The sequence below is a fragment of the Anolis carolinensis genome, unplaced genomic scaffold, assembly GCF_035594765.1.
Source record: "Anolis carolinensis isolate JA03-04 unplaced genomic scaffold, rAnoCar3.1.pri scaffold_10, whole genome shotgun sequence".
NCBI lineage: Eukaryota > Metazoa > Chordata > Lepidosauria > Squamata > Dactyloidae > Anolis > Anolis carolinensis.
Genome location: NW_026943821.1, coordinates 27257256 through 27282107, shown reverse-complemented (window position 1 = coordinate 27282107; position 24852 = coordinate 27257256). Strand labels below are relative to the sequence as shown.

Sequence of the window (24852 nt, the reverse complement as noted above, 5' to 3'; positions counted from 1 at the left end):
AATAATAATAACAATAATAATAATAATAATAATACTAAATGTCTAGTGCACTTGCAACAGCATTTCCCAGGGAAGAAGATGCCCATCCGTGTGGTGTCCGCTGGCCATGGTCACATCTGCTGTCCTGGAAGGGAGGCCGCTCTTTCGGTCCCAGTGGGCAGCCCTGTCTCTCTTGCCTCGGCGGCGGCCTCCCAAACTCTGCCCAGCTGTCATTATCTTCCGGATGCGGTCCTTGGAGAAACCAAGGGATCCCGGAGGATGACTCTGTTCTCCTTTGGGGAGAGGAGAGGAGACGAGAGGGGTGGGTGGGTGGGCACGGCTCCAGCTGCAGCTCAGGGCCTGTGTTCGAAGGGTCTCCAGAGTGAGCCAAGCAGCTGCCCTGTTCTCCACGGCTGAGCGGCAGAGCTTGTTTGTGGCTCCAGAGAAGATTCTGGCTCCTGCAGAATTCTGGGCCTTTGGAATTCTGTCAGAGAGATCCTTGGCTTCTTTCAGAATTTCCCGGAATTCTGCAAGAGTCAGTCACGTAATAGGAGCGCGGGAGCCCCTGCTTGGAAACGCTAATGTGAACAGGTCTCTAGTGAAAGGCACAATGTATTTATTTATTATTTAAACTTATATGCCGCCACTCCCCTAAGGCTTGGGGCGGCTTACAAGAAAGGCTAAAATGTAACAATTTAAAAACATCTTTAAAATATCTTTTAAAAAAATCTTAAAAACACTCCCCCAGGGCTTGGAGTGGCTTACAATGAATCCAGTTAGGATTCTGCTTCCTATCTCTCCAGGTGTAGGAGCCTCCGGTAGCGCAGTGGGTTACACCACTGAGCTGCTGAACATGCTGGCCGAAAGGTCACCGGTTCGAATCCAGGGAGTGGAGTGAGCTCCTGCTATTAGCTCCAGCTTCTGCCAACCTAGCAGTTCGAAAACTGGGCTGTGGCGCAGGATGGTGAGCAGCCAGCTGCAACAAATCACTCTGACCAAGAGGTCATGAGTTCGAGGCCAGCTCGGAGCCTGCGTTTGTCTCTGTCTCTGTTTTATCTTATATGGCATTGAATGTTTGCCTTATATGTGCGCAATGTGAGAAGGGCAGAATATAAATACTGTAAATAAAATAAATAAATAAACAAACATGCAAATGTGAATAGATCAGTAGGTACCACTCCAGGTTTGGGGAGCTAACGGCTCTCCATGCAGTCGTGCCAGGGGCCACACGACCTTGGAGGTGTCTACGGACAACACTGGCTCTTTGGCTTAGTAATGGAGATGAGCACCTGTGGCGCAGGCTGTTGAGCAGCCGGCTGCAATAAATCACTCTGACCATGAGGTCATGAGTTCGAGGCCAGCCCGTGGCGGGGTGAGCACCTGTCAATTAAAAATGAAAAATAGCCCCTGCTCGTTGCTGACCTGGCAACCCGAAAGATAGTTGCACCTATCAAGTAGGAAATAAGGTACCACTTATAAAAAAAAGTGGGGAGGCAAGTTTAACTAATTTATGACCTGGAATGAGGAAGTGCAGTCAGAGTGGATGATGAAGCAGCTGCTCCCCCTTGTGGCCAGAATCGAACATCCCCTCAGGTGAAGGTTAAATTGCCTCTGCGTCTGTCTGTCTCTGTCTCTGTTTGATGTGTTTATGGGCACTGAATGTTTGCCCTATGTGTGTATAATGTGATCCGCCCTGAGTCCCCTTCGGGGTGAGAAAGAAGGGTGGAATATAAATACTGTAAATAAATAAATAAATAAATAAACAAACAAACAAACAACGTCAGGAGAAAACCTATCTCCAGGTGAATGAAGCGAACTCAGTGCCCTAACAATGCCATGTGTGCACCCATGCGGGACGGGCGTGGTGGGGGGGGGCTGCATCCAGGGCTGCTTCACGCCCACCGTGTGTGGGATCCTCTTGCCGTCTCCATGCGCCCCTTCTTCTTTGGCTCCCTCCTTGTTTCTGGTTCTGCCCTGGGCCTTTGGCCCTTCTCTCTCTCTCATTGCCTGACAGCTGAAGCGTTAACTGGCTGACCTGCCGCTGACACCCCCCGGCACATGACCCGCTTTGAGCCCACGCAAGTGGCAGGAGGTGATTAAAGGGGACGTTTGTTTCTCTTTCACGGGTGGCACCAGCTTGGTATATAAAAAAGAGAAGATGGGTTTGATGTTAATCAGTCCAGCCCAGTGGCAGGGGTGGAGGGGCTGCGGAATCAAGAGGCACGGATCCGCTTTGCGGAATGGGGCTGATGCTTCGCTCCTCTCCCGCATCCTTGCCTCCCCCGGGAGCATCCCTACTTCCCTCTCCCGCATCATCGCATCCCACCCCAAGTGCGCATCTCTCTCTGTTGATGTTTCGAGAGGGATCTCTAGGGGCAAAGGCACGGCGACGGCGGATGCTGCTGCTGCGGCTGCTGCGCTCTCATTCTCAGGCATGTGCCTGGCATCTGCCTCTCTCCACCTGAAAAATCCCTGCTGCTGGTTTCTGTCCAAACTCTGTTCGAAGCCAATGTGGCAATCCCTTTGCAAGGATGAGGAATTAGAGTCCGCCGGTCCAGCGTCCTCCGTCCCGTCCTCATCACCGGCAAGTGACCGTGGGCCTGGTCGCACTCTCCGAACCTGGATTTCTGAGGGTCAAGGGGGAGAAGGACCACACGCTCTGCATGTTCTCGGTGGGAGAAAGGCAAGGTGCCAATGCAGCAAAGAAATCGAATATTTATTTATTTTATTTATTTACAGCATTTATATTTATTTATTATTTATTTATTTACAGTATTTATATCCCTCCCTTCTTTTTCACCCCGAAGGGGACTCAGGGCGGATTACAATGAACACATATATGGCAAGCATTCAATGCCAACAGACAAACAACATTCAGTTTTAGACAGACACAGAGGCATTTTTTTTAACATCTTTCCAGCTTCACGATTTCCGGCCACAGGGGGAGCTGTTGCTTCACTGTCCATTGGTGGCTGTTCTTCCTCATTCTTTTCCTCGTGAGCAGTTTTATGGTGTTGTAGATTAGTTAAATTAGCCTCCCGCATAAAGCGTCCCTAAATTTTCCCTACTTGACAGATGCAACTGTCTTTCGGGGCTGCTAGGTCAACAGCAAGCCGGGGCTATTTTTTTTTTTTAATGGTCGGAGGCTTAACCCGACCCGGGCTTCGAACTCATGACCTCTCGGTCAGTAGTGATTTATAGCAGCTGGTTACTAGCCAGCTGCGCCACAGCCCGGCCCCAAGGGGACTCAGGGCGGATCACATTACACATATAGGGAAACATTCAATGCCTTTTAACATAGAACAAAGACAAGACAAATATAGGTTCCGAGCGGGCCTCGAACTCATGACCTCCTGGTCAGAGTGATTCATTGCAGCTGGTTGCAGCTGGCTTGCTCTCCAGCCTGCGCCACAGCCTAACGGGAAAGGATATTCCGCAACCTCAAATGGAACAGGCAAGATAAGGAGGAACGCGGCTCACATGAAAGCCAGGCTTCACAGCCACATCGTTCTGGTTGGCTCGGATCTTCTAGCATGTCCTAGCTCTCTTTGTGTACATACTACAAGTTCACCCAGTCCTACCTTCCTGCAGCAAGTCAGAGTGACTCAGTTCAGATGCTGTGAAGAGCTGCTAGGACTTGAACTACGAGCCTTTTGAGATGCAACTCTACTGTGGGCCACAGCACAACATGCTCAAGTCTCAGGATGTTCAGAATCCACACTCCCTAAAGCAGTGGCTCTCAAGCTGTGGGTCCCCAGGTGTTTTGGCCTACAACTCCCAGAATTCCTGGCCAGTTTACCAGCTGTTCCTGGGAGTTGAAGGCCAAAACATCTGAGGACCCACAGGTTGAGAACCACTGGTCTGAAGGCTTCACTGTTAGGGATTCCTCATCTTCAGAAGAGGAAGGGGAGCAGGAAAGTGTTCAGGAATCAGAGGAGGAAGTTTTGCAAGTACCCACATTTCAGGAAAGGCGAAAGGAAACAGAACAGAGACACCATTCAGCTAGAATAGCTGCCAGAAATGCCGCGAAGTAATTAGGAACCGCCCTAGCAGCTGCTGAGTGAGGGAATTCAGGGCTATAAATCAGAAGCAGGTGCAGTCAGCTTTTGCTGGTGACTCTAATGCCTAAGCTTTCGCTCCCCTTGTGCCTGCTTCGAGTCTGCGTTTGGGAAACGGCTCCTAAGGATTTATTGCTGTTTCTTTGTCTGAAGTAAGACTGCTTCTTGATTTGGGAATTTATCAGAGACTTAAGAACTGTGTTTGCCTTAAGACTTCTTTGTTTTCTTTTGCATTATACCACTGAGTGTGCTGTTCTTTATGTTTTGCTGAAGTAAAACAGTTTTCATTTACTTACCACGTTGTTTTAAGGCTGTTCTTGAGAGACCAATCAGGACATTCACTCACCTCTACTGGTCATGGAATTCATATGAAGAAAAACAGAACATCTAGGAGGAAGTGGTCCTTTCATGAAAGCCTTCCCTTGGGTGGGGGGCAGGATGGGGTCTGTGGAGGACACGGGCAGGGTTTGGGATACATGTTCATGGCGCTCACTATAACCTGCATGTCTGTCTCCTAGATGGTCTGTTTTTCCTCCAGAATGGTCATCCCAGGGTTCCTTGGCTGCAAAAGTTCAAGAACCCCTGCTCTGAGCAAAACCAATATTCTGTGCTTTCAGAAATGGACCCTTGTTTTCCATCCCAGTCTGCATTGCACGAGACACCTTGTAGTCGCACAGCAGCTTGTGATTCATTCAGTCTGCAGCCTCCATCCCCGGACTGGGTTGAACTACACAACCACACCATCTGGCCCAGTCCTCAGACTTTCTTTTTCTGCCCCTTACATTTTTGTCACCTGGGGAAGAGCTCTGGAAAACTGGAAGGCTGGTAGGTACACCTGAGTGGTATTCGGATGGGCCCTGATGCAGTGTTTGCCAGCTGTTGCTATTGCTTTGTTTGTCTCTCTCCTAACAAAGGCAGTGCAAACTTACTGTCTTGCAAGTGCCACATTCTGCAACATGCAAGAAGAGTTGGACAGACTCCTCCGCAGTCCGCATCCGCTCATAATAAGGGGCGGGTGTATCGCTTTCAGCTCCAAACTAGTCTTCTGACACCGTTGTGATGCCCGTCTTCCTTTGTCTTGAAAGCCGCATCACTCCGGCTTGTGTGAGCAGCATCCTCCCCCCCCCTCCCCTCCCCTCCCCTCCCCTCCCCTGCACATCCACCCCACGGTATGTTCTCCCGTCACGTTCTCCCACCTTGGCGCTCTTTCTGTCTGCCCTCCTTTGAACTTTTCTCTCTGTCTCCTTTAAAAGCTCGGCGCTGGCGCTGTGCACAGAATCCCAGGCGTGCCCTGGGCGATGCAGAGAGAAGAAGGCACTCCAAAGGCAGCCTCCAGCCTGCGAGCCGCGCGCTCCACTCATCCCCAATTAGAATGCCTCGTGCTCCCTTTGCGCGGAGGCATCACACTGCGAACCCATCTTCCCCTCGCCTCCCGCCATCGCCCCCAAATCGCTCTCCTCCTGACCGCCTCCTCATTAACACTCCCATCCCCACACCGGCCTGGCATTGACGGAGGGGCTTTCGGGCTCTCGGGCGGGGGCGGTGACATGGCACCATGGCACAGCCATGGGCCTGTTGTGCCTTGCACATCCGCACACTCACACTGGCAGGTGGAGGTTGGCGCAGATTAGATTTTCCTTTCTCTGGCTTCCTGCAAGTGACCTTGGTTCTGCTTTGTTGTTGTCAAGAGCATGGAGACAGGCAGAGCTGGCGTCAGAGCAGCCGCGCATCAGGTCATGGTCGGCTGAAATGAGTCAGACTGCATGGCCGGAGAGGCCTCTGGAAGAAGAAGGTGCCCAGAGGGAGACTGGGAAGGAGACTGGCTCAGGCTGTCAGCCCCAACATCCAGGGTTTACATCTTGCCACAGCCATGAAATCATGACTTCTTCCATCAGCAAAGTCACCCTTTCCCATCCCCATCCCTGTTGGTATTCCCAGCCCCTCCGTTTGCAAGATATACTTAACAACAACAACAAAAATAAAAACAAAAACAACAACAGCAACACCAGGACGGAGAGGCCTGTGGAAGAAGATGCCCAGAGGGAACTTTTTGGGAAGGAGACTGGTTCATGCTGCCACCTGCAACGTCCACGGTTTACATGTTGCCATAGCCATGAAATCATGATTTCTTCCATCAGCAAAGTCACCCTTTCCCATCCCCATCCCTGTTGGTATTCCCAACCCCTCCGTTTGCAAGATATACTTAACAACAACAAACAACAACAACAACAGGCCAGAGAGGTCTGTGGAAGAAGAAGATGCCCAGAGGGAGCTTGGGAAGGAGACTGGTTCATGCTGCCAGCTGCAACGTCCAGGGTTTTCATGTTGCCATAGCCATGAAATCATGATTTCTTCCATCATCAAAGTCACCCTTTCCCATCCCCATCCCTGCTGGTATTCCCAGCCCCTCTGTTTGCAAGATAAACTTAATAACAATAACAACAACAACAGGCCGGAGAGGCCTGTGGAAGAAGAAGATGCCCAGAGGGAGCTTGGGAAGGAGACTGGTTCATGCTGCCAGCTGCAACGTCCAGGGTTTTCATGTTGCCATAGCCATGAAATCATGATTTCTTCCATCATCAAAGTCACCCTTTCCCATCCCCATCCCTGCTGGTATTCCCAGCCCCTCTGTTTGCAAGATAAACTTAATAACAATAACAACAACAACAGGCCGGAGAGGCCTGTGGAAGAAGAAGATGCCCAGAGGGAGCTTGGGAAGGAGACTGGTTCATGCTGCCAGCTGCAACGTCCAGGGTTTTCATGTTGCCATAGCCATGAAATCATGATTTCTTCCATCATCAAAGTCACCCTTTCCCATCCCCATCCCTGCTGGTATTCCCAGCCCCTCTGTTTGCAAGATAAACTTAATAACAATAACAACAACAACAGGCCGGAGAGGCCTGTGGAAGAAGAAGATGCCCAGAGGGAGCTAAACCCATGTCCAGCAACCGGACTCCTTGCAGGTGAAGTCAGTGGCTGACTTTGCTTTGTCTCTGTTGCTCCCAGGGCTTGTGTGGGAGTTGCCTCATAAGAGATGCAAGATGTGAGCCAAAGGGCAGGAGATGAAAGCGTTGTTTCCCCGAGGCTCTCAGCCAGAGGATGACACTAGTGTGAGCATCACAGAAACTGCATTCCTCACTGCCATCCAAGTATCCTAGCCCTCCATACTTCTGGCATCTCTTTGCTCCAAGCCAGTGGGAAGACTAAAGGTGCATCCACACCAGGTATGGGCCAACTTCGGCCCTCCCTCCCTCCCTCCAGGTGTTTTGGACTTCAACTCCCATAATTCCGAACAGGCTACTGTGGTGTCCAATTCTGGGCACCACAGTTCAAAAGATATATTGACTCTAACCTGTAAGAGGGCAACTCAAAGGATCAAAGGTCTGGAAACCATGCCCTACGAGGAGCATCTTAAAGAACTGGGTCTGTTTAGCCTGCAGACGAGAAGGTTGAGAGATGGAGATGTGAGAACCATGTATCAATATGTGAAAGGGTGTCATAAGGAAGACCGAGCAGGCTTGTTTTCTGCTGCCCTTGAAACACATTACAGAAAGAAGATTCCACCTGAACATTAGGAAGAACTTCCTGACTGTATGAGTTCTTCAACAGTGGAACTCTCTGCTTCAGAGTCAGGGGGATGCTTGTTCCTTGGAAACGCTTAAACAAAGGCTGGATGGCCATCCTTCAGGGATACTTTGATTGAGCTTTTCCTGCATGGCAGGGGATTGGACTAGATGGACCATGTGGTCTCTTCCAACTCTATGATTCTATGAAGTGTATGCAGCTGCTTTCAATGAGCCACAGTTGCACCACTTGAGGGTTGTGAGAGGTGTGGACTTTGGTGTCACCGATCAGAGTGAGTGACACCAAAATGGTTGACTATAAAATGTATTTCAGTCGAAATGTATCAACCCTATTAACGCCACTCGTGCCATTGTTCTCTCCAGCCTATGGTCCTTTTCAGTGGTGATCCCATGCTCATGGGAGATCACCAGGTAGAGCCCACCGGCCTGACTGTCCTCTAGTTGAGACCCTCAAAGAAGCTTGTGTTTCTAGCGACCTCCTTCTATGGCTCGATAGGCTGTTTGGTTTAAAATCTTGCTTGTTTGGCTCTCATGTTATGGAGTTCTTCTGTAGATTTTAATTGTGAATTACCCATGCTCTGTGCATTCTGCAAGCCTCCATGAGTGGCCCATCTTGCTCTGTAGGTGGTGCGGCAGGAAGAAGCAATGGCTTTAGGCAAGTGTGCTGCAAGTCAAGTCCAATGCAGATGAACATGCCTCGCGCTGTGCAGTGCAAGTGGTGGTGCAAAGCAAGTTCTGGTGCTTTCAACGAGCCATTTAATGAAGTTGACGGCAGAAAAATGAAGTTCCTGGGGTGCAAGGACTATTTTCACAGTAAGTAGTACATAATGAAACAGGAACAGGCACTTTTAACCCAGGAACATTGCCCTGCAGGTCTGTATGTGGACTTTTTCTGAAGTCCCGGGATTTTTTTGCCCCGCAATTTGGTGCTGCCTGGAAGCGCCCTATGGTATTGCTGAGCCATTCGATAATCTTTTCGCTTAGTCTCCTTCACAGTATTTTATTTATTTATTTATTTACATCATTTATATTCCGCCCTTCTTTCTCACCCCGAAGGGGACTCAGGGCGGATCACATTACACATATTAGGCAAACATTCACTGCCTTTTTAACACAGGACAAAGACAAACAAACATAGCTCCGAGCGGGCCTCGAACTTATGACCTCCTGGTCAGTGACTCATTGCTCTCCCGTCTGCGCCACAGCCCCGGGCCCCGGGTATTGTTGATAAGAGGATCAAATGTGTGTGTGAGAGAGGAGACATAGAGCATTTCCACACAGCCACAACATGTGACTCCGAGATGCATTTTGTCTACACATAGCTTCCCGTGTGCGTTGATTGGACGGCCCAGGTTAATGCGAGTGCAATACCACACTTTGTGACAGTGTTGATGGGGCTTTAGACACAACTTTGAACTCCTTGGCGGGAAGATGGTTATGTTGGATACTAAGGAGAGATTAAGCACCAAAACATCATGTTATACAACAAATTTGACAGAAAAAGTAGTTCATTACACATTAATGCTATGTAGTAATTACTGTATTTACGAATTTAGCACCAAAATACCACAATGCATTGAAAACATTGACTACAAAAATGCGTTGGATAATCCAGAACGTTGGATAAGTGAGTCTTGGATAAGTGAGACTCTACTGTATACATATCATTTATCAGTTGCTATATTGTCTCTATAACTTCCAGAGTTCTGGAAGTGGTCCTCTTTATTTTTTGCAATATTCATGTGTTCTAATTTTATACTTAAAACACATGAATATTGCAAAAAATACTACGGACAATGCGGTTGCTGTTGCCCGCTTTTGGTCTAAAACGATTTAGTTGCTTGTGATTTCCTTTATTTCATCATTTTAAAATGTATTTACCATGCAATTATTGTTATTTTTATTTTTATTATTCTTCCAGGTTTCCTTAGTCCAATTCTATGTGAATGTTTATTTTTTCTTTGAGTAAATACTCTTTCATGGGTCTCCAATCCGTGCTGTTTTGGGGGGTTCTGCCCTGCGCTAACCTTTGTGTCCATAGGTCCATATTCATCCCAACAATTCTTAAGAGCGAAAGATAACAGAAAGGATGTAACTGGAGGTGTTGTGATGTCTCATGGGCCTTGGAGTTCTGATCCCAGCGCCATTGTAGCTGATGAGGATGAAAACAGGGGATTTTTGCCGGCTCAGTAGGAGCCGGAATCTTTCCAGATGCCTGTTGTTGATGATCCTACCCGAGAGCCCATTAAGGAAGACCTTGAACAGGCCTCTTCTCCTGCCTCCCCCCCCTTTTCCCAGGAAACAGTCCTATGCGGCGGGCCGGGGTGAGAAAGAGCAGTTTCGGAGAAGCTTGAGATTAGCAGCTAAACAAGACATTAATTAGCCATATTCCCCTGGGAAACTCTAGGGAGGAACGCATCTGGAAGGAGATGTGTTTCGCTCTCCTTTCCCTTGGGAAAGGAAGCTCAGGACACCTGCTTTGCAGAGAAATGAAACCGAGTTAAAAGTGCCCGACACGAAGGATTCCGTGCGGAGTCAACAGATCAACTTCGGGAGTGATATCGTGGTTCCAGCCAAGTGTGGACTTCACAAAGTTCGCAACTCCAGTTCCTTGCCTTGCCTTGTCTAGCCAAGTATTCAAGAACTATCTTGCCTTGTTTCCAGCCTTGGACCTTGCTTCTAGTGTCAAGCCTTGTTTCTAACCTTGCTGTGGACTTACTCTGAACTTTGGAAGGAATTTGGACGTTTCCCCACTCTATTGCTTGCAAATAGAGTGTGTTTCGGTTTGGATCTATAACTTTGGACTCTAATATAAAATATTGGACAATATAATTTTGGACTATTTCTGACCTTTCCTGAAAGGTATTTTATTGGACTATATTTCCTACTTGTTTTTATTATTCTTACATAATCCCTTAATAAAGATATTAGATAGTTTTTTGGCCTCCGTGTGTCGGTTCTTAGTGCTCTCGTTGCCCTGGGCGTGACAGGCATCAACTTTGCCTTAACACCCACCCACTTGCCATGCAATGCATGCTTTTGCAATCCTGGAGGGAATGCAACCTGAAAGTTCTCCGGGAATTGCCGAGCCCATCCGCTTTGGGAATGGCAACCTGGCTGTGATCCTAGGATCCCTTCCACGAAGGACTCCCGGTAGGAAGCCCACCGATGACCTCACCACTGCAGTAGGTTTGCAGCCTCTCACATGCCATGGAAACAGTGAATTATGCCCCTGGGCAAAGACAGGGCTGCACATTGATTTCCTCACACAGGTGCCTGAGAGGCGGCAAGGGAGGCTGGCTTGCAGGGCCGGCCTTGATTGACAAAGGCTCCTTTGTGCTTCCAGAGCCATTCCCATATACGCAGCCGAGGTCTGTCTGTCCGTCCGTCTCCCCACAGCTGGGATCTATAGGCCCACTTTCCTTATGTCTTAATGGAAGATGTTGCCGTGAAAAGTTCCCCTGTTTATGTTCCGATCACAAATTTCAGACCAGTTGCCGTCGCTGGTTTCTTCCCTCGTTATTTATTTACACAATGCAAGTCCATTTCCAGAGCCTGCAGTGCTTCCAAAATGAGATGCCATTAAAAGATGTTAACGGTACATAACAATACAGTAAAGTCTCACTTATCCAACATAAATGGGCCGGCAGAATGTTGGATAAGCGAATATGTTGGATTTTTTTTTTCGTGTCAGGAGCAACCAGAGTTGCTCCTGGAGTGAGAGAATTGGCTGTCTGCAAGGACTTTGCCCAGGGGACATTGCCCGGATGTTTTGATGTTTTACCATCCTTGTGGGAGGCTTCTCTCATGTCCCCGCATGGAGCTGGAGCTGACAGAGGGAGCTCATCCGCGCTCTCCCTGGGTGGGATTCGAACCTGGCAGCCTTCAGGCCAGCAACCTTCAAGTCACAAGGCTTTTATCCCCTAGGCCACCGGAGGCACCAATATGTTGGATAATAAGGAGACATTAAGGAAAAGCCTATTAAACATAAAATTACAGTAGAGTCTCACTTATCCAACACTCGCTTATCCAACGTTCTGGATTATCCAACGCATTTTTGTACTCAATGTTTTCAATACATCATGATATTTTGGAGCTAAATTCGTAAATACAGTAATTACTACATAGCATTACTGCATATTGAACTACTTTTTCTGTAAAATTTGTTGTATAACATGATGTTTTGGTGCTTAATTTGTAAAATCATAACCTAATTTAATGCTTAATAGGGTTTTTCTTAATCTCTCCTTATTATCCAACATATTCGCTTATCCAACATTCTGCCAGCCCGTTTATGTTGGATAAGTGAGACTCTACTGTAGGTTATGGTTTTACAAATTAAGCACCAAAACATCATGTTATACAACAAATTTGACAGAAAAAGTAGTTCAATATGCAGTAATGCTATGTAGTAATTACTGTATTTACTAATTTAGCACCAAAATATCACGATGTATTGAAAACATTGACTGCAAAAATGCGTTGGATAATCCAGAACGTTGGATAAGTGAGACTCTACTGTAAATAAATAAGATGTTGCCGTGAAAAGTTTCCCCGTTTATGTTCCGTTCACAATTTTGAGACCAGAGGCCATCGCTGGTTTCTTCCCTCGTTATTTATTTACACGATGCAAGTCCCTTTCCAGAGCCTGCAGTGCTTCCAAAACAAGATGTCATTAAAAGATGTTAACGGTACATAACAATACCACCAAAAAATCATGAAGAGGCATGAATAAACAATCTGGAGGAAAGATATTGGAGGAGAGAAGACCTTTTTTCGTTTCAGGAGCGGCTTGAGAAACTGCAAGTCGCTTCTGGTGTGAGAGATTTATTTATCTATTTATTTATTTACAGTATTTATATTCTGCCCTTCTTTCTCACCCCAAAGGGTGAGAGCAAATCACAACACACATATCCATGGCACACATTCAATGCCATTAGACATATGACATATAGACACAGAGGCAATTTAACATTTTCCAGCTTCTGGCTTCATGAGGGTATACTTGATTTCGGCCACAGAGGGAGCTGCTGCTTTATCATCCACTGTGACACTGAGTCCTTGATGGAGTACTTCCTCATTCCTTTCTGCATGCTGCTGGACATTTTTATGGTGTCATAAATAAAATTAGCCTCCCCACATAAAGCGGTACCTAAATTTCCTACTCGACAGATGCAAAAATCTTTCAGGTTGCTTAGGTCAACAATGAGCTAGGCTGTTTAATGGTTGGGTGCTCAATCCGACCCGATTCTTTCTCCCACCTTGGACATCATTTCACAGATACATGAACCCCACTTATCTCGCTTCCAGCAGACCTCACAACCTCTGAGGATGCCTGCCATCGATGTGGGCGAAACGTCAGGAGAGAATGCTTCTGGAAAAATGGCCAGACAGCCTGGAACACTCACAGCAACACAGAAAGAAGGAAAGATGGGAGAGGATGGGGTGAAAGTGTTTTTTTGGGTTGTTGGAGGTTCTTGTCAACCTGCCATTAATAATAATAATAATAATAATAATAATAATAATAATAATAATAACAACAACAACTTTATTTTTATACCCCGCCTCTATCTCCCCAAAGGGGATTCAGGACAACTTACATGGGGCCAAGCCCGAATAAAAACAATAGCAATATAAAACACAACAATAGACAAAAGACATGCACAATTTTAAAAATTTAAACATTAGCCAATAAAAACAAATGACAAGAATTAATAAAAACATGGATTAAAACGGAGAGGTTGTAAAAGTAGACTGGGTAAGGTGCACCATATAAATACTGTAAACATGAGGTGACTGATAAAGTGCTGCAAATTCTTGGAAGTGCAAATTGGGATGGGAATAGACCCTGTGCCAACATGCTAGAGACGGGTCAAGAAGAGAATATTCCACATCTGGAATAGCTGGGATCTTCCGAAGATGCCAGCCACAGATGTGGACGGAACGTCAGGAGAAAATGCTGCTAGAACACATTGGAAACCCTACAACATCCCAAAGCAAGGTTGTGCTCACCCTGATATGAGGAAACACACTTGGCCTGATTTGGAAGAACGGCGTCTTTGTCTAAAAGGGCTGGAGAAGGAGAAAAAGGTCGCTATTTTGGGATTCTTCTTCGCTCCGTGGGATTCGTCGCCCAGAGCAGGTCTGCACGAGAGGGAATGAGGAACCGGGTGTTAGCAAATGGGCTGCATTGCTAATGCGCCGTGCGTGCCTGACCGGGGCTCCCGGCATCCAGGGAGCAGGTGGACGCTCCGGAACGAGGGCCCTGAACCCGAGGCAGCGCTTTGGCGTGACTTGTTTACTAAGCCCCGGCGGAGGTCACTTGTTTGCAGGCAGGTCTGGTTCTGTCTCCGTCAGGCCGAGCCAGGCAGCACCGAGACATGAGAACAGCTGGATTCAGAATTCCAGACAGAGTCCGGATTTATCCAACACAACGCTGGATCTGGCTCGATTTTTAAAAAAGCCCAGGTTGCTTTTAGTCAACATAGATGCAGGCTTAATATCTCCAATCTTAAGGCAATATTTTGCAAATTCCAAAAAATACAACTACAGTTAAAGGTAAAGGTTTTCCCCTGACGTCAAGTCCAGTCATGTCTGACTCTGGGGGTTGGTGCTCATCTCCATTTCTAAGCCAAAGAGCCGGCGTTGTCCATAGACACCTCCAAGCTCATGTGGCCACTGGCATGACTTCATGGAGTGCCGTTACCTTCCTGCCGGAGCAGTACCTATTTATCTACTCACACTCTGGGGGTTGGTGCTCATCTCCATTTCTAAGCCAAAGAGCCGGCTTTGTCCATAGACACCTCCAACGTCATGTGGCCACTGGCATGACTGCATGGACCGCCGTTACCTTCCCGCCGGAGCGGCACCTATTGATCTACTCACACTCTGGGGGTTGGTGCTCATCTCCATTTCTAAGCCAAAGAGCCGGCTTTGTCCATAGACACCTCCAAGCTCATGTGGCCACTGGCATGACTGCATGGAGCGCCGTTACCTTCCCGCCGGAGCGGCACCTATTGATCTACTCACACTCTGGGGGTTGGTGCTCATCTCCATTTCTAAGCCAAAGAGCCGGCGTTGTCCATAGACACCTCCTAGCTCATGTGGCCACTGGCATGACTGCATGGAGCGCCGTTACCTTCCTGCCGGAGCAGTACCTATTGATCTACTCACATTGGCATGTTTTCGAACTGCTAGGTTGGCAGGAGCTGGAGCTAACAGCGGGCGCTCACTCCGCTCCTGGAGTTTGAACCTGGGACAACTACAGTAGAGTCTCATTTATCCAACATAGCTTGGATAAGCGAATATCTTGGATAATAAGGAGGGATTAAGGAAAAGCCTATGAAAAATCAAATGAGGTTATGATTTTACTAATTAAACACCAAAACATCATGCTATCCAACAAATTTGACAGAAAAAGTAGTTCAATATGCAATAATGTTAGGTTGTAATTACCGTATTTACAAATTTAGCACCAAAATATCACAATGTAGTGAAAACATTGACTACAAAAATGCATTGGATAATCCAGAATGTTGGATAAGCAAATGTTGGATAAGTGAGACTCTACTGTAATGTAATTTTATTAGTATCTATTTTTATTTTTATTTTTGAAATTTGCCAGTACAGTAGAGTCTCACTTATCCAAGCCTCCCTTATCCAAGCCTCTGGATAATCCAAGCCATTTTTGTAGTCAATGTTTTCAATACATCATGATATTTTGGTGCTAAATTCGTAAATACAGTAATTACTACGTAGCATTACTGCATATTGAACTACTTTTTCTTCCAGATTTGTTGTCTAACATGATGTTTTGGTGCTTAATTTGTAAAATCATAACCTAATTTGATGTTTAATAGGCTTTTCCTTAATCCCTCCTTATTATCCAAGATATTCGCTTATCCAAGCTTCTGACGGCCCGTTTATGTTGGATAAGTGAGACTCTACTGTATTTCCCACCCTCGTTGCATTTCCCACTCGAGTATAAGAGTCAAACCTATTGACTCTTATACTCGAGTCAATAGGTTTTCCCAGTTTCGCGACAAAATTAGGTGCCTCGGCTTATATTCAGGTCGGCTTATACGGTAGATCAGGGGTCCCCAAACTTTTTAAGCCGAGGGCCGGTCCACAATCCTTCAGACTGTTGAGGGGCCGGATTATCATTTGAAAAAAATACAAACAAATTCCTATGCATAGTGCACATGTCTTATTTGTAGTGCAACAACAACAACAACAAAAGAATACAATATTTAAAAATGAAAACAATTTTAACCAACATAAACCTATTAGGATTTCAATGGAAAGTGTGGGTCTGCTACTGGCCAATGAGATAGTCGAGTTAATTAGGATTGTTGTTGTTGTTGTTGTTGTTGTGTGCCTTCAAGTCATGTCAGACTTTGGCCGAGCCCAAGTCTAAAATTAATTATTTATTTACTGCATTTATTTACTACATTTATATCCCACCCTTCTCACCCCAAAGGGGACTCAGAGCAGCTGTATGTACATACAATATATTATATTATTAGCATAGCACAATATTAGCATTATATATTACTATATTGAACTATACCACTATATTATTATATAACATGTAATATATAACATATAATTAAAATTATTATATGGTATTACTATTAGTATTATATTGTATAACATAAGATTATTATCAATATTATATGTATATACAATATATTATATTATAAAACTGAGGGCGGGGGCCAGGTAAATGACCTTGGAGGGCCGCATCCGGCCCCCGGGCCTTAGTTTGGGGACCCCTGCGGTAGATCAACGGGTTGCGGTGAGTTTTCCGGGCTTCCCTTTGGCCCACTTATATAGGGGCTCTCATATACCAGCGGGTAATTGAAGTTTTATGGCTGGCCCGTTTTATGGCTGGCATCTGTTCTTTGTCAGCCGACCGGAGATGTCAAAGATTGGAGATCATGACAATGTGCTTCTGACTCTGCATGATGGTAAGAATGGCCCTGGTAGAGATGGCTGCCTCAACCAGCCTCAAATGGCACAGTGACAGAATCTTCACTTGGTGGTTGGATCCCTCTGCAAAGCAAACAGGGACTTGGATAAAATAGCTCCTAAGAACGGAGACTCTGGCCGTGTCTCTGCCGGCACCTCCGCTCAGCTGTGCCCCACTTGCTTCACTGATGCTGACAAAAGATGACCAAGGCACCTCACCAGAACTAATGGGCTTTGGAGTGACATCATTTTCCCTGACAACCGCTCTCGCCGCCCTCTCTCCCACCGCAGCAGAGGTACGGCAGGCGATGAATCCCGTCTTCGTCCTTCTCTTTGGTTTCCGACTGAGCCGTAATCTGTAGAGTGTAAACCTCCAAAGCCTGAATATTAAGGCAACGAGAGTAAAGAGTAAAGCTATCTATGTGTCGCAGAAACACATTAAGAGTGCAGGTGTACTCTCAAGTCCAGGGACTGGAACGATCCAAAGGAAATAAGGCGAGTATTAAATACTAGCTGTGCCCGGCCACGCGTTGCTGTGGCGAAGTCTGGTGGTATGGGAAATAAAGTATTGAGGAATTGGTGTTAGTTAAGGTAGAGGGTAAAGGTTTTACCTTACATTAAGTCCATTATAAATGGTTATATAGCTGTGTGGAAGGGCCTTGAGTCTACACTGCCATATAATCCAGTTCAAATCTGATAATCTGTGTTTTATAGGCAGTGTGGAAGAGGCCTAAGTGAGGCCTAACTCTGCCTGTCCCCTGGGCTGAGTGGGTTGCTAGGAGACCAAGTGGGCGGAGCTTAGCCTTCTAACTGGCAGCAATTGCATAAAAACAATTTTATCCAATTGCTGCCAGTTAGTGCCAGTTGGTGATGGAATTGGTTAAAAATTGTTGTGTAATTTTTATTTGACGTTATTTGTATTTTTTAATTAATTTTATTGTAAGTTATCTTTTTATTTATTATATTTTATTATTTTCTTGTATTATTTTTAGTTATTTTCTGTTATTATAGTATTTTATTGTATTAATCTTTTAGTGTTTTTAATTATTTTTTTAGTGTTTTTTATTATTTTTTATTGGGTTGCTAGGAGACCAAGTTGGAGGAGCTTAGCCTTCTAACTGGCAGCAATTGGATAAAAGCAATTATTCCTCTCTCTCTAATTAGGACTTTATTTTTCTTTTCTTTTTGTTGTATCAACCTAGAGCCGTGGATGATGGGTTGTGTTGTCAAATTTCGAGGTTGGGGGGCCTGTAGTTTTGTTGTTTTGTCGGTCGCCGTGATGCCATCACTCTTTTATATATATAGATTAAATGAGTGTCCAAAGCAGGCAAGCTTGGGCCCTCCTTCCAGGTGTTTCGGACTTCAACTCACACAATTCCTAACAGACTTCGGGGGTCTGTGTTGGGTTTGTGTGCCAAGTGTGGTGCAGATCTGACATCGGCTGGGTTGACTGCTCTCTGGGTGCAGGTGAACTACAACTCCCAAAATCAAGGTCAATTCCCACAAACCCCTGCAGTATGTTCAGTTCTTAATGGGGCTTCTCTGTGATGAGTTTGTTCTTGGTCCATTGTCGGTGGGGGCCACAGTTTCTCTGGATGCAGGTGAACTACAACTCCCAAATTCCCAGGGCAATCCCCCCCCTCCCCAAAGTACGCCTGTATTCACATGTTGGGTCTGTGTGCCAAGTTTGTGCCAAGTTAAGCCCGGGCTGTGGCGCAGGCGGGAGAGCAAGCCAGCTGCAATTAACTGCAATGAATCACTCTGACCAGGAGGTCATGAGTTCGAGGCCGCTCGGAGCCTATGTTTGTCTTGTCTTTGTTCTATGTTAAAAGGCATTGAATGTTTGCCTATATGTGTCATGTGATCCGCCCTGAGTCCCCTTCGGGGTGAGAAAGAAGGGCGGAATATAAATGCTGCAAATAAATAAATAAAATAAGATCTGCTATTGATGGGTTCAGAGTGGTCTGTATGCAAGGTGAACTACAACTCCCACGCGGGCGGGTAAATTTGGTCCACACCCATCCTTGGTTGGGTTCATAGTGCTCTCAGGATGTCGGTGAACTACAGCTCCTCTAAATCATGGTGAATTCTCCCCTTCATTGCCAAAATAGCCGTAACACATCTAGCTGGGAAGAAGTCTCCGTGAGTTAAGGATGTGCACGCTCAGCATCAGCGATGGGCGAGGAGCTCAAGGCTCTTGGCCTCCACAAGCCAGTGATGTCAGCCTTGAGTTCCTAGGATATTTTTAGCCACTGATCAAAATCAATACAGATCCACGTCGTCCTTTTTCCCCCCCTCGCTGAGCTTTTTCATATAATTAATGCTGCGTGAACAATGGCTTTCCTGGCATGCTCGCCATCACGTTGCAACAGGTTTAATTATTCAACTTAGACATAAGAACGTAAGAAGAACCGTACTGGGTCGGACTAAAGAGCTGTCTGTTTTACACACAAGAACCAATCAGTGATTGAGGAAAGGCTCATGCTCTCCCGCAATTGGCATTTCCAACTACAGTAGAGTCTCACTTATCCAAGCTAAACGGGCCGGCAGAACCTTGGATAAGCAAATATCTTGGATAATAAGGAGAGGTTAAGGAAAAGCCTATTTAACATCAAATTAGGTTCTGATTTTACAAATTAAGCACCAAAACATCATGTTATGCAACAAATTTGACAGAAAAAGTAGTTCAATACGCAGTAATGTTATTTTGTAATTACTGTACAGTAGAGTCTCACTTATCCAACACTCGCTTATCCAACGTTCTGGATTATCCAACGCATTTTTGTAGTCAATGTTTTCAATATATCGTGATATTTTGGTGCTCAATTCGTAAATACAGTAATTACTACATAGCATTACTGCATATTGAACTACATTTTCTGTCAAATTTGTGTGTCTAACATGATGTTTTGGTGCTTAATTTCTTAAGGTTGGTTCTGCATCTGATGGTGCCAGAGCATGCCCTTCCAAGTTGCCCAGGGTGGAGCCTCTCATCCAGAATAATAATAATAACAATAATAATAGAAGAAGAACATGTCCTGGCAGAATATGTAAAGTAAAGTGAAGAATCTGCTTTGATTGAAGTAAAAAATCAAAAACTCAAAGCACAACAGACTAAAAACCAGTACAAGAAAACCACACTACAAACTAGAGCTGACAGCTGGCTCAACAAAGCATTGCATGTAAAGTTCCTTGACAAAATTGAAGGAAAAGCTGATAAGGAGAAGACCTGGCTATGGCTCACGAATGGGACCCTGAAGAAGGAGACAGAAGGCCTGATCCTTGCAGCCCAGGAGCAAGACATCAGAACAAAGGCAATTCAGGGCAAGATTGAAAAAATCCGCTGATGACCCAAAATGCAGACTGTGCAAGGAAACCGACGAAACCATGGATTATATCCTCAGCTGCTGTAAGAAAATTGCACAGACAGACTACAAACAGAGGCACAACTACGTGGCCCAAATGATCCATTGGAACTTATGCCTCAAGTACGACCTCCCAGCAGCAAAGAACTGGTGGGATCACAAACCTGCAAAAGTCTTGGAAAATGAGCACGCAAAGATACTGTGGGACTTCCGAATCCAGACTGACAAAGTTCTGGAACACAACACACCAGACATCACAGTTGTGGAAATGAAAAAGGTTTGGATCATTGATGTCGCCATCCCAGGTGACAGTCGCATTGACGAAAAACAACAGAAAAAACTCGGCCGCTATCAGGACCTCAAGATTGAACTTCAAAGACTCTGGCAGAAACCAGTGCAGGTGGTCCCGGTGGTGATGGGCACACTGGGTGCCGTGCCAAAAGATCTCAGCCAGCATTTGGAAACAATAGACACGGACAGAATTATGATCTGCCAACTGCAAAAGGCCACCCTACTGGGATCTGCAGCATCATCCGAAAATACATCACACAGTCCTGGACACTTGGGAAGTGTTCGACTTGTGATTTTGTGATATGAAATCCAGCACGTCTATCTTGTTTGCTGTGTCATACAATACAATAATAATAATAATAAAATAAAAAAGGCCACCCTACTGGGATCTGCAGCATCATCCGAAAATACATCACACAGTCCTGGACACTTGGGAAGTGTTCGACTTGTGATTTTGTGATATGAAATCCAGCACGTCTATCTTGTTTGCTGTGTCATACAATACAACAATAATAATAATAATAAAATAAAAAGGCCACCCTGCTGGGATCTGCGTACATCATCCGAAAATACATCACACAGTCCTGGACACTTGGGAAGTGTTCGACTTGTGATTTTGTGATATGAAATCCAGCACGTCTATCTTGTTTGCTGTGTCATACAATACAACAACAATAATAATAATAAAATAAAAAAGGCCACCCTACTGGGATCTGTGCGCATCATCCGAAAATACATCAACAGTCCTAGACACTTGGGAAGTGTTCGACTTGTGATTTTGTGATATGAAATCCAGCACGTCTATCTTGTTTGCTGTGTCATACAATACAACAATAATAATAATAATAAAATAAAAAGGCCACCCTGCTGGGATCTGCGTACATCATCCGAAAATACATCACACAGTCCTGGACACTTGGGAAGTGTTCGACTTGTGATTTTGTGATACGAAATCCAGCACGTCTATCTTGTTTGCTGTGTCATACAATACAACAACAATAATAATAATAATAAAATAAAAAAGGCCACCCTACTGGGATCTGCAGCATCATCCGAAAATACATGAACAGTCCTAGACACTTGGGAAGTGTTCGACTTGTGATTTTGTGATATGAAATCCAGCACGTCTATCTTGTTTGCTGTGTCATACAATACAACAACAATAATAATAATAATAAAATAAAAAAGGCCACCCTACTGGGATCTGCAGCATCATCCGAAAATACATCACACAGTCCTGGACACTTGGGAAGTGTTCGACTTGTGATTTTGTGATACGAAATCCAGCACGTCTATCTTGTTTGCTGTGTCATACAATACAACAACAATAATAATAATAATAAAATAAAAAAGGCCACCCTACTGGGATCTGCGCGCATCATCCGAAAATACATCACACAGTCCTGGACACTTGGGAAGTGTTGGACTTGTGATTTTGTGATACGAAATCCAGCATTTCTATTTTGTTTGCTGTGTCATAATAAAATAACAATAATAATAATCTATATATATAAAAGAGTGATGGCATCAGGGCAGCGGACAAAACAACAAAACTACAGGCCCTCCAACCATGAAATTTGACAACACAACCCATCATCCACGCCTCTAGGTTGATACAACAAAAAGAAAAGAAAAATAAAGTCCTAATTAGAGGGAGAGGAATAATTGTTTTTATCCAATTGCTGCCAGTTACAAGGCTAAGTTCCGCCCACTTGGTCTCCTAGCAACCTACTCAGCCCAGGGGACAGGCACAAGAGTTTGGAGAGACCCCTAAGGGCCATCCAGCCCAACCCTTTCTACTATGCAGCAGGACACAATCCAAGCATTCACAACACACGGACAACGTATAAATACTATACAATACTACACAGGGACATAGACCCCCTCTACCCTCACCACTTTCACAGAACACAAACAACCAAATGCATACTAAACATAAGGACAACCATACAACAGACATTCAGTGCCACCACTACCTCAACAAGTTCTCACCAGACAACACCAGACAACGCCACAGCAACGCGTGGGCGGGCATAGCTAGTAATAATAATAATACAGTAGAGTCTCACTTATCCAACACTCATTTATCCAACGTTCTGGATTATCCAACGCATTTTTGTAGTCAATGTTTTCAATACATCATATTTTGGTGCTAAATTCATAAATACATAAATACATAGCATTACTGCGTATTGAACTACTTTTTCTGTCAAATTTGTTGTATAACATGATGTTTTGGTGCTTAGTTTGTAAAATCATAACCTAATTTGATGTTTAATAGGCTTTTTCTTAATTTCTCCTTATTATGCAACATATTCACTTATCCAACGTTCTGCCGGCCCGTTTATGTTGGATAAGTGAGACTCTACTGTAATAAGAAGGGCTGGGAGAGAGGCGCAGAGGGCGGCGCTCCCGCTTCCCGCCGGCAGAGGGTGCTGGCGACACGTGGACGGCGAGCCGGACTGGCGGATCCACGCAGGCGGCTTCGAAGGCTGTCTGGCTGCGCGCGTGGGACCCGGGGCGGTTCGACTGGAAGGAGGAGAAGCAGGAGAGAGAAGCAGGCCGGCTCCCGAGGGGAAGGGGAGCACTTTCTGTGGCTGCAAAGGGGGCTCGGGTCCCACTCTGGCCCCCCTCCAAAGTGCAGAAGGCGTGGGGAGGGAGCGGGGGGCGGGGCCGAGCAGGACTCCGCCCCCGAGAGGCCTCTGCGTCTTGTCTGGGAAAGACTACACCCCCCAAGATGCTTTGCCGGACTCTCCCTGGGGTTCCGGATGCTGCTGACAAGCGAAGGTAAGCAGCAGTCGGGCTGAGGAGGAGAAGCAGGAGCAGCAGGAGCAGCAGCTCGAGCTCGGAAGAGCCGAGGAAAAGGAGAGGAAGAGAAGGAAGGAAGGAAGGAAGGAAGGAAGGAAGGAAGGAAGGAAGGAAGGAAGAGGGAGGAGGAGGAGGCTGCAGAGCCAGAGGCACACAGAGAGGGAAGAGGAGCCTGCCAGGCTCGCCTCCGCCTTTTGTGCGGCGGGTTTGCCAAGGGAAGGAAGGAAGAGAGGAAGAGGAAGAGAGGGAGGCGGAGAGAGAGAGAGAGAGAATGTGAGCAGCAGCAGCAGCAGAAAGAGGAGGAGGAGGCGGCTGAGGAGGACGATGCTGTCTCTGAAGGTTGGCACAGAAGCCGAAGCCGAGCCCGGCCCTGGGCAGGGGGGCAGCCAGGCCCCCGCCTCCTCCTCCTCTTCCTCCTCCTCTTCTTCTTCCTCCGCCTCCTCTTCCTCCGCCTCCGCTTCGCTTCTGGAAGAGAAGAAGAGCCTCCTCCGCCTCCTCCCGGGAGCTGCCCAGGAGCAGGAACAAGGGCAGGAGCAGCAGCAGGAGACCCAGACCCCGACCCCGACCCAGGAGGACCCCAGCCCCGCGGGTGAGTGCCCCCCTTGCCTCTCTCTCTTTTTCTCTCCGCCTTGTTCTTGTTCTGAGCCTCCCTGTTTCCCTTGCCGTTCCCCAGCCAGCCTGCCTTCTCCTCCCTTGCCAGGCTTTCCACACAGCCAGCCCCTCCCCCGCCTCCTCCCCCCCCTCCCCTCCCCGTGGGGCTGGAAAGAGGGATCGAGGAGAAGCAGGAGGAGGGGGGGGGGTTCCTTAAAACAGGCAAGGGCTCGGCCGGCAGCCCAACCTGGAGAGCCGCCTTTTGTCTCCAAAAGCTTGGCAGTTGGAGGAAGGGAGGAGAGAAGGGAGGGAGGAGAGAAGGAACTGAGGAAGGAAGGAAGGAGAGAAGGAAGTAGAGAAGGAAGGAAGGAAGACAGGAAGGAAGGAGAGAAGGAAGGAGAGAAGGAAGGAAGGAAGTAGAGAAGGAAGGAAGACAGGAAGGAAGGAAGACAGGAAGGAAGGAGAGAAGGAAGGAGAGAAGGAAGGAAGGAAGAGAGGGAGGAAGGAGAGAAGGGAGGAAGGAAGGAGAGAAGGAAGGAAGGAAGAGAGGGAGGAAGGAAGAGAGGAAGGAAGGAGAGAAGGAAGGAAGGAAGTAGAGAAGGAAGGAAGACAGGAAGGAAGGAAGACAGGAAGGAAGGAGAGAAGGAAGGAAGGAAGAGAGGGAGGAAGGAGAGAAGGGAGGAAAGAAGAGAGGAAGGAAGTAGAGAAGGAAGGAAGGAAGTAGAGAAGGAAGGAAGGAAGAGAGGGAGGAAGGAGAGAAGGGAGGAAAGAAGAGAGGAAGGAAGGAGAGAAGGAAGGAAGGAAGTAGAGAAGGAAGGAAGGAAGACAGGAAGGAAGGAAGACAGGAAGGAAGGAGAGAAGGGAGGAAGGAAGAGGGACGAAGGAGAGAAGTAGAGTCACTTATCCAACACTCGCTTATCCTTATCGAGAAGTACAGTAGAGTCTCACTTATCCAACACTCGCTTATCCAACGTTCTGGATTATCCAATGCATTTTTGTAGTCAATGTTTTCAATATATCGTGATATTTTGGTGCTAAATTCGTAAATACAGCAATTACTACATAGCATTACCATGTATTGAACTACCTTTTCTGTCAAATTTGTTGTATAACATGATGTTTGGGTGCTTAATTTGTAAAATCATAACCTAATTTGATGTTTAATAGGCTTTTCCTTAATCTCTCCTTATTATCCAACATATTTGC

At 46.3% G+C, this 24852-nt stretch overlaps 1 protein-coding gene and 1 long non-coding RNA gene across 4 annotated transcripts in view; one reads left to right on the top strand and one right to left on the bottom strand.

Moving 5' to 3' along the window:
- Positions 1–8528: 8528 nt before the first annotated feature.
- LOC134293748 (uncharacterized) overlaps positions 8529–24852 on the bottom strand; it is a 59061-nt gene continuing 42737 nt past the window's right edge. Inside the window, exons 2-3 of one of the 2 annotated variants that reach the window (XR_010000709.1) lie at positions 13634–14679; positions 8529–9068 (exon numbers count right to left, since the gene is read on the bottom strand). This is a non-coding gene — a long non-coding RNA (uncharacterized LOC134293748). Of the gene's footprint in view, positions 9069–13146; positions 14680–24852 lie in introns of those variants that run through there. The other variant, XR_010000710.1, reaches the window with a different exon arrangement.
- The window catches only part of ahdc1 (AT-hook DNA binding motif containing 1), a 178501-nt gene continuing 176364 nt past the window's right edge, over positions 22716–24852 (top strand). Inside the window, exon 1 of one of the 2 annotated variants that reach the window (XM_062962284.1) lies at positions 22716–23644. In XM_062962284.1, the coding sequence (XP_062818354.1) occupies positions 23380–23644 (265 nt within the window). In that variant the 5' untranslated portion in view covers positions 22716–23379. The remainder of the gene's footprint in view (positions 23645–24852) is intronic. The other variant, XM_062962285.1, reaches the window with a different exon arrangement.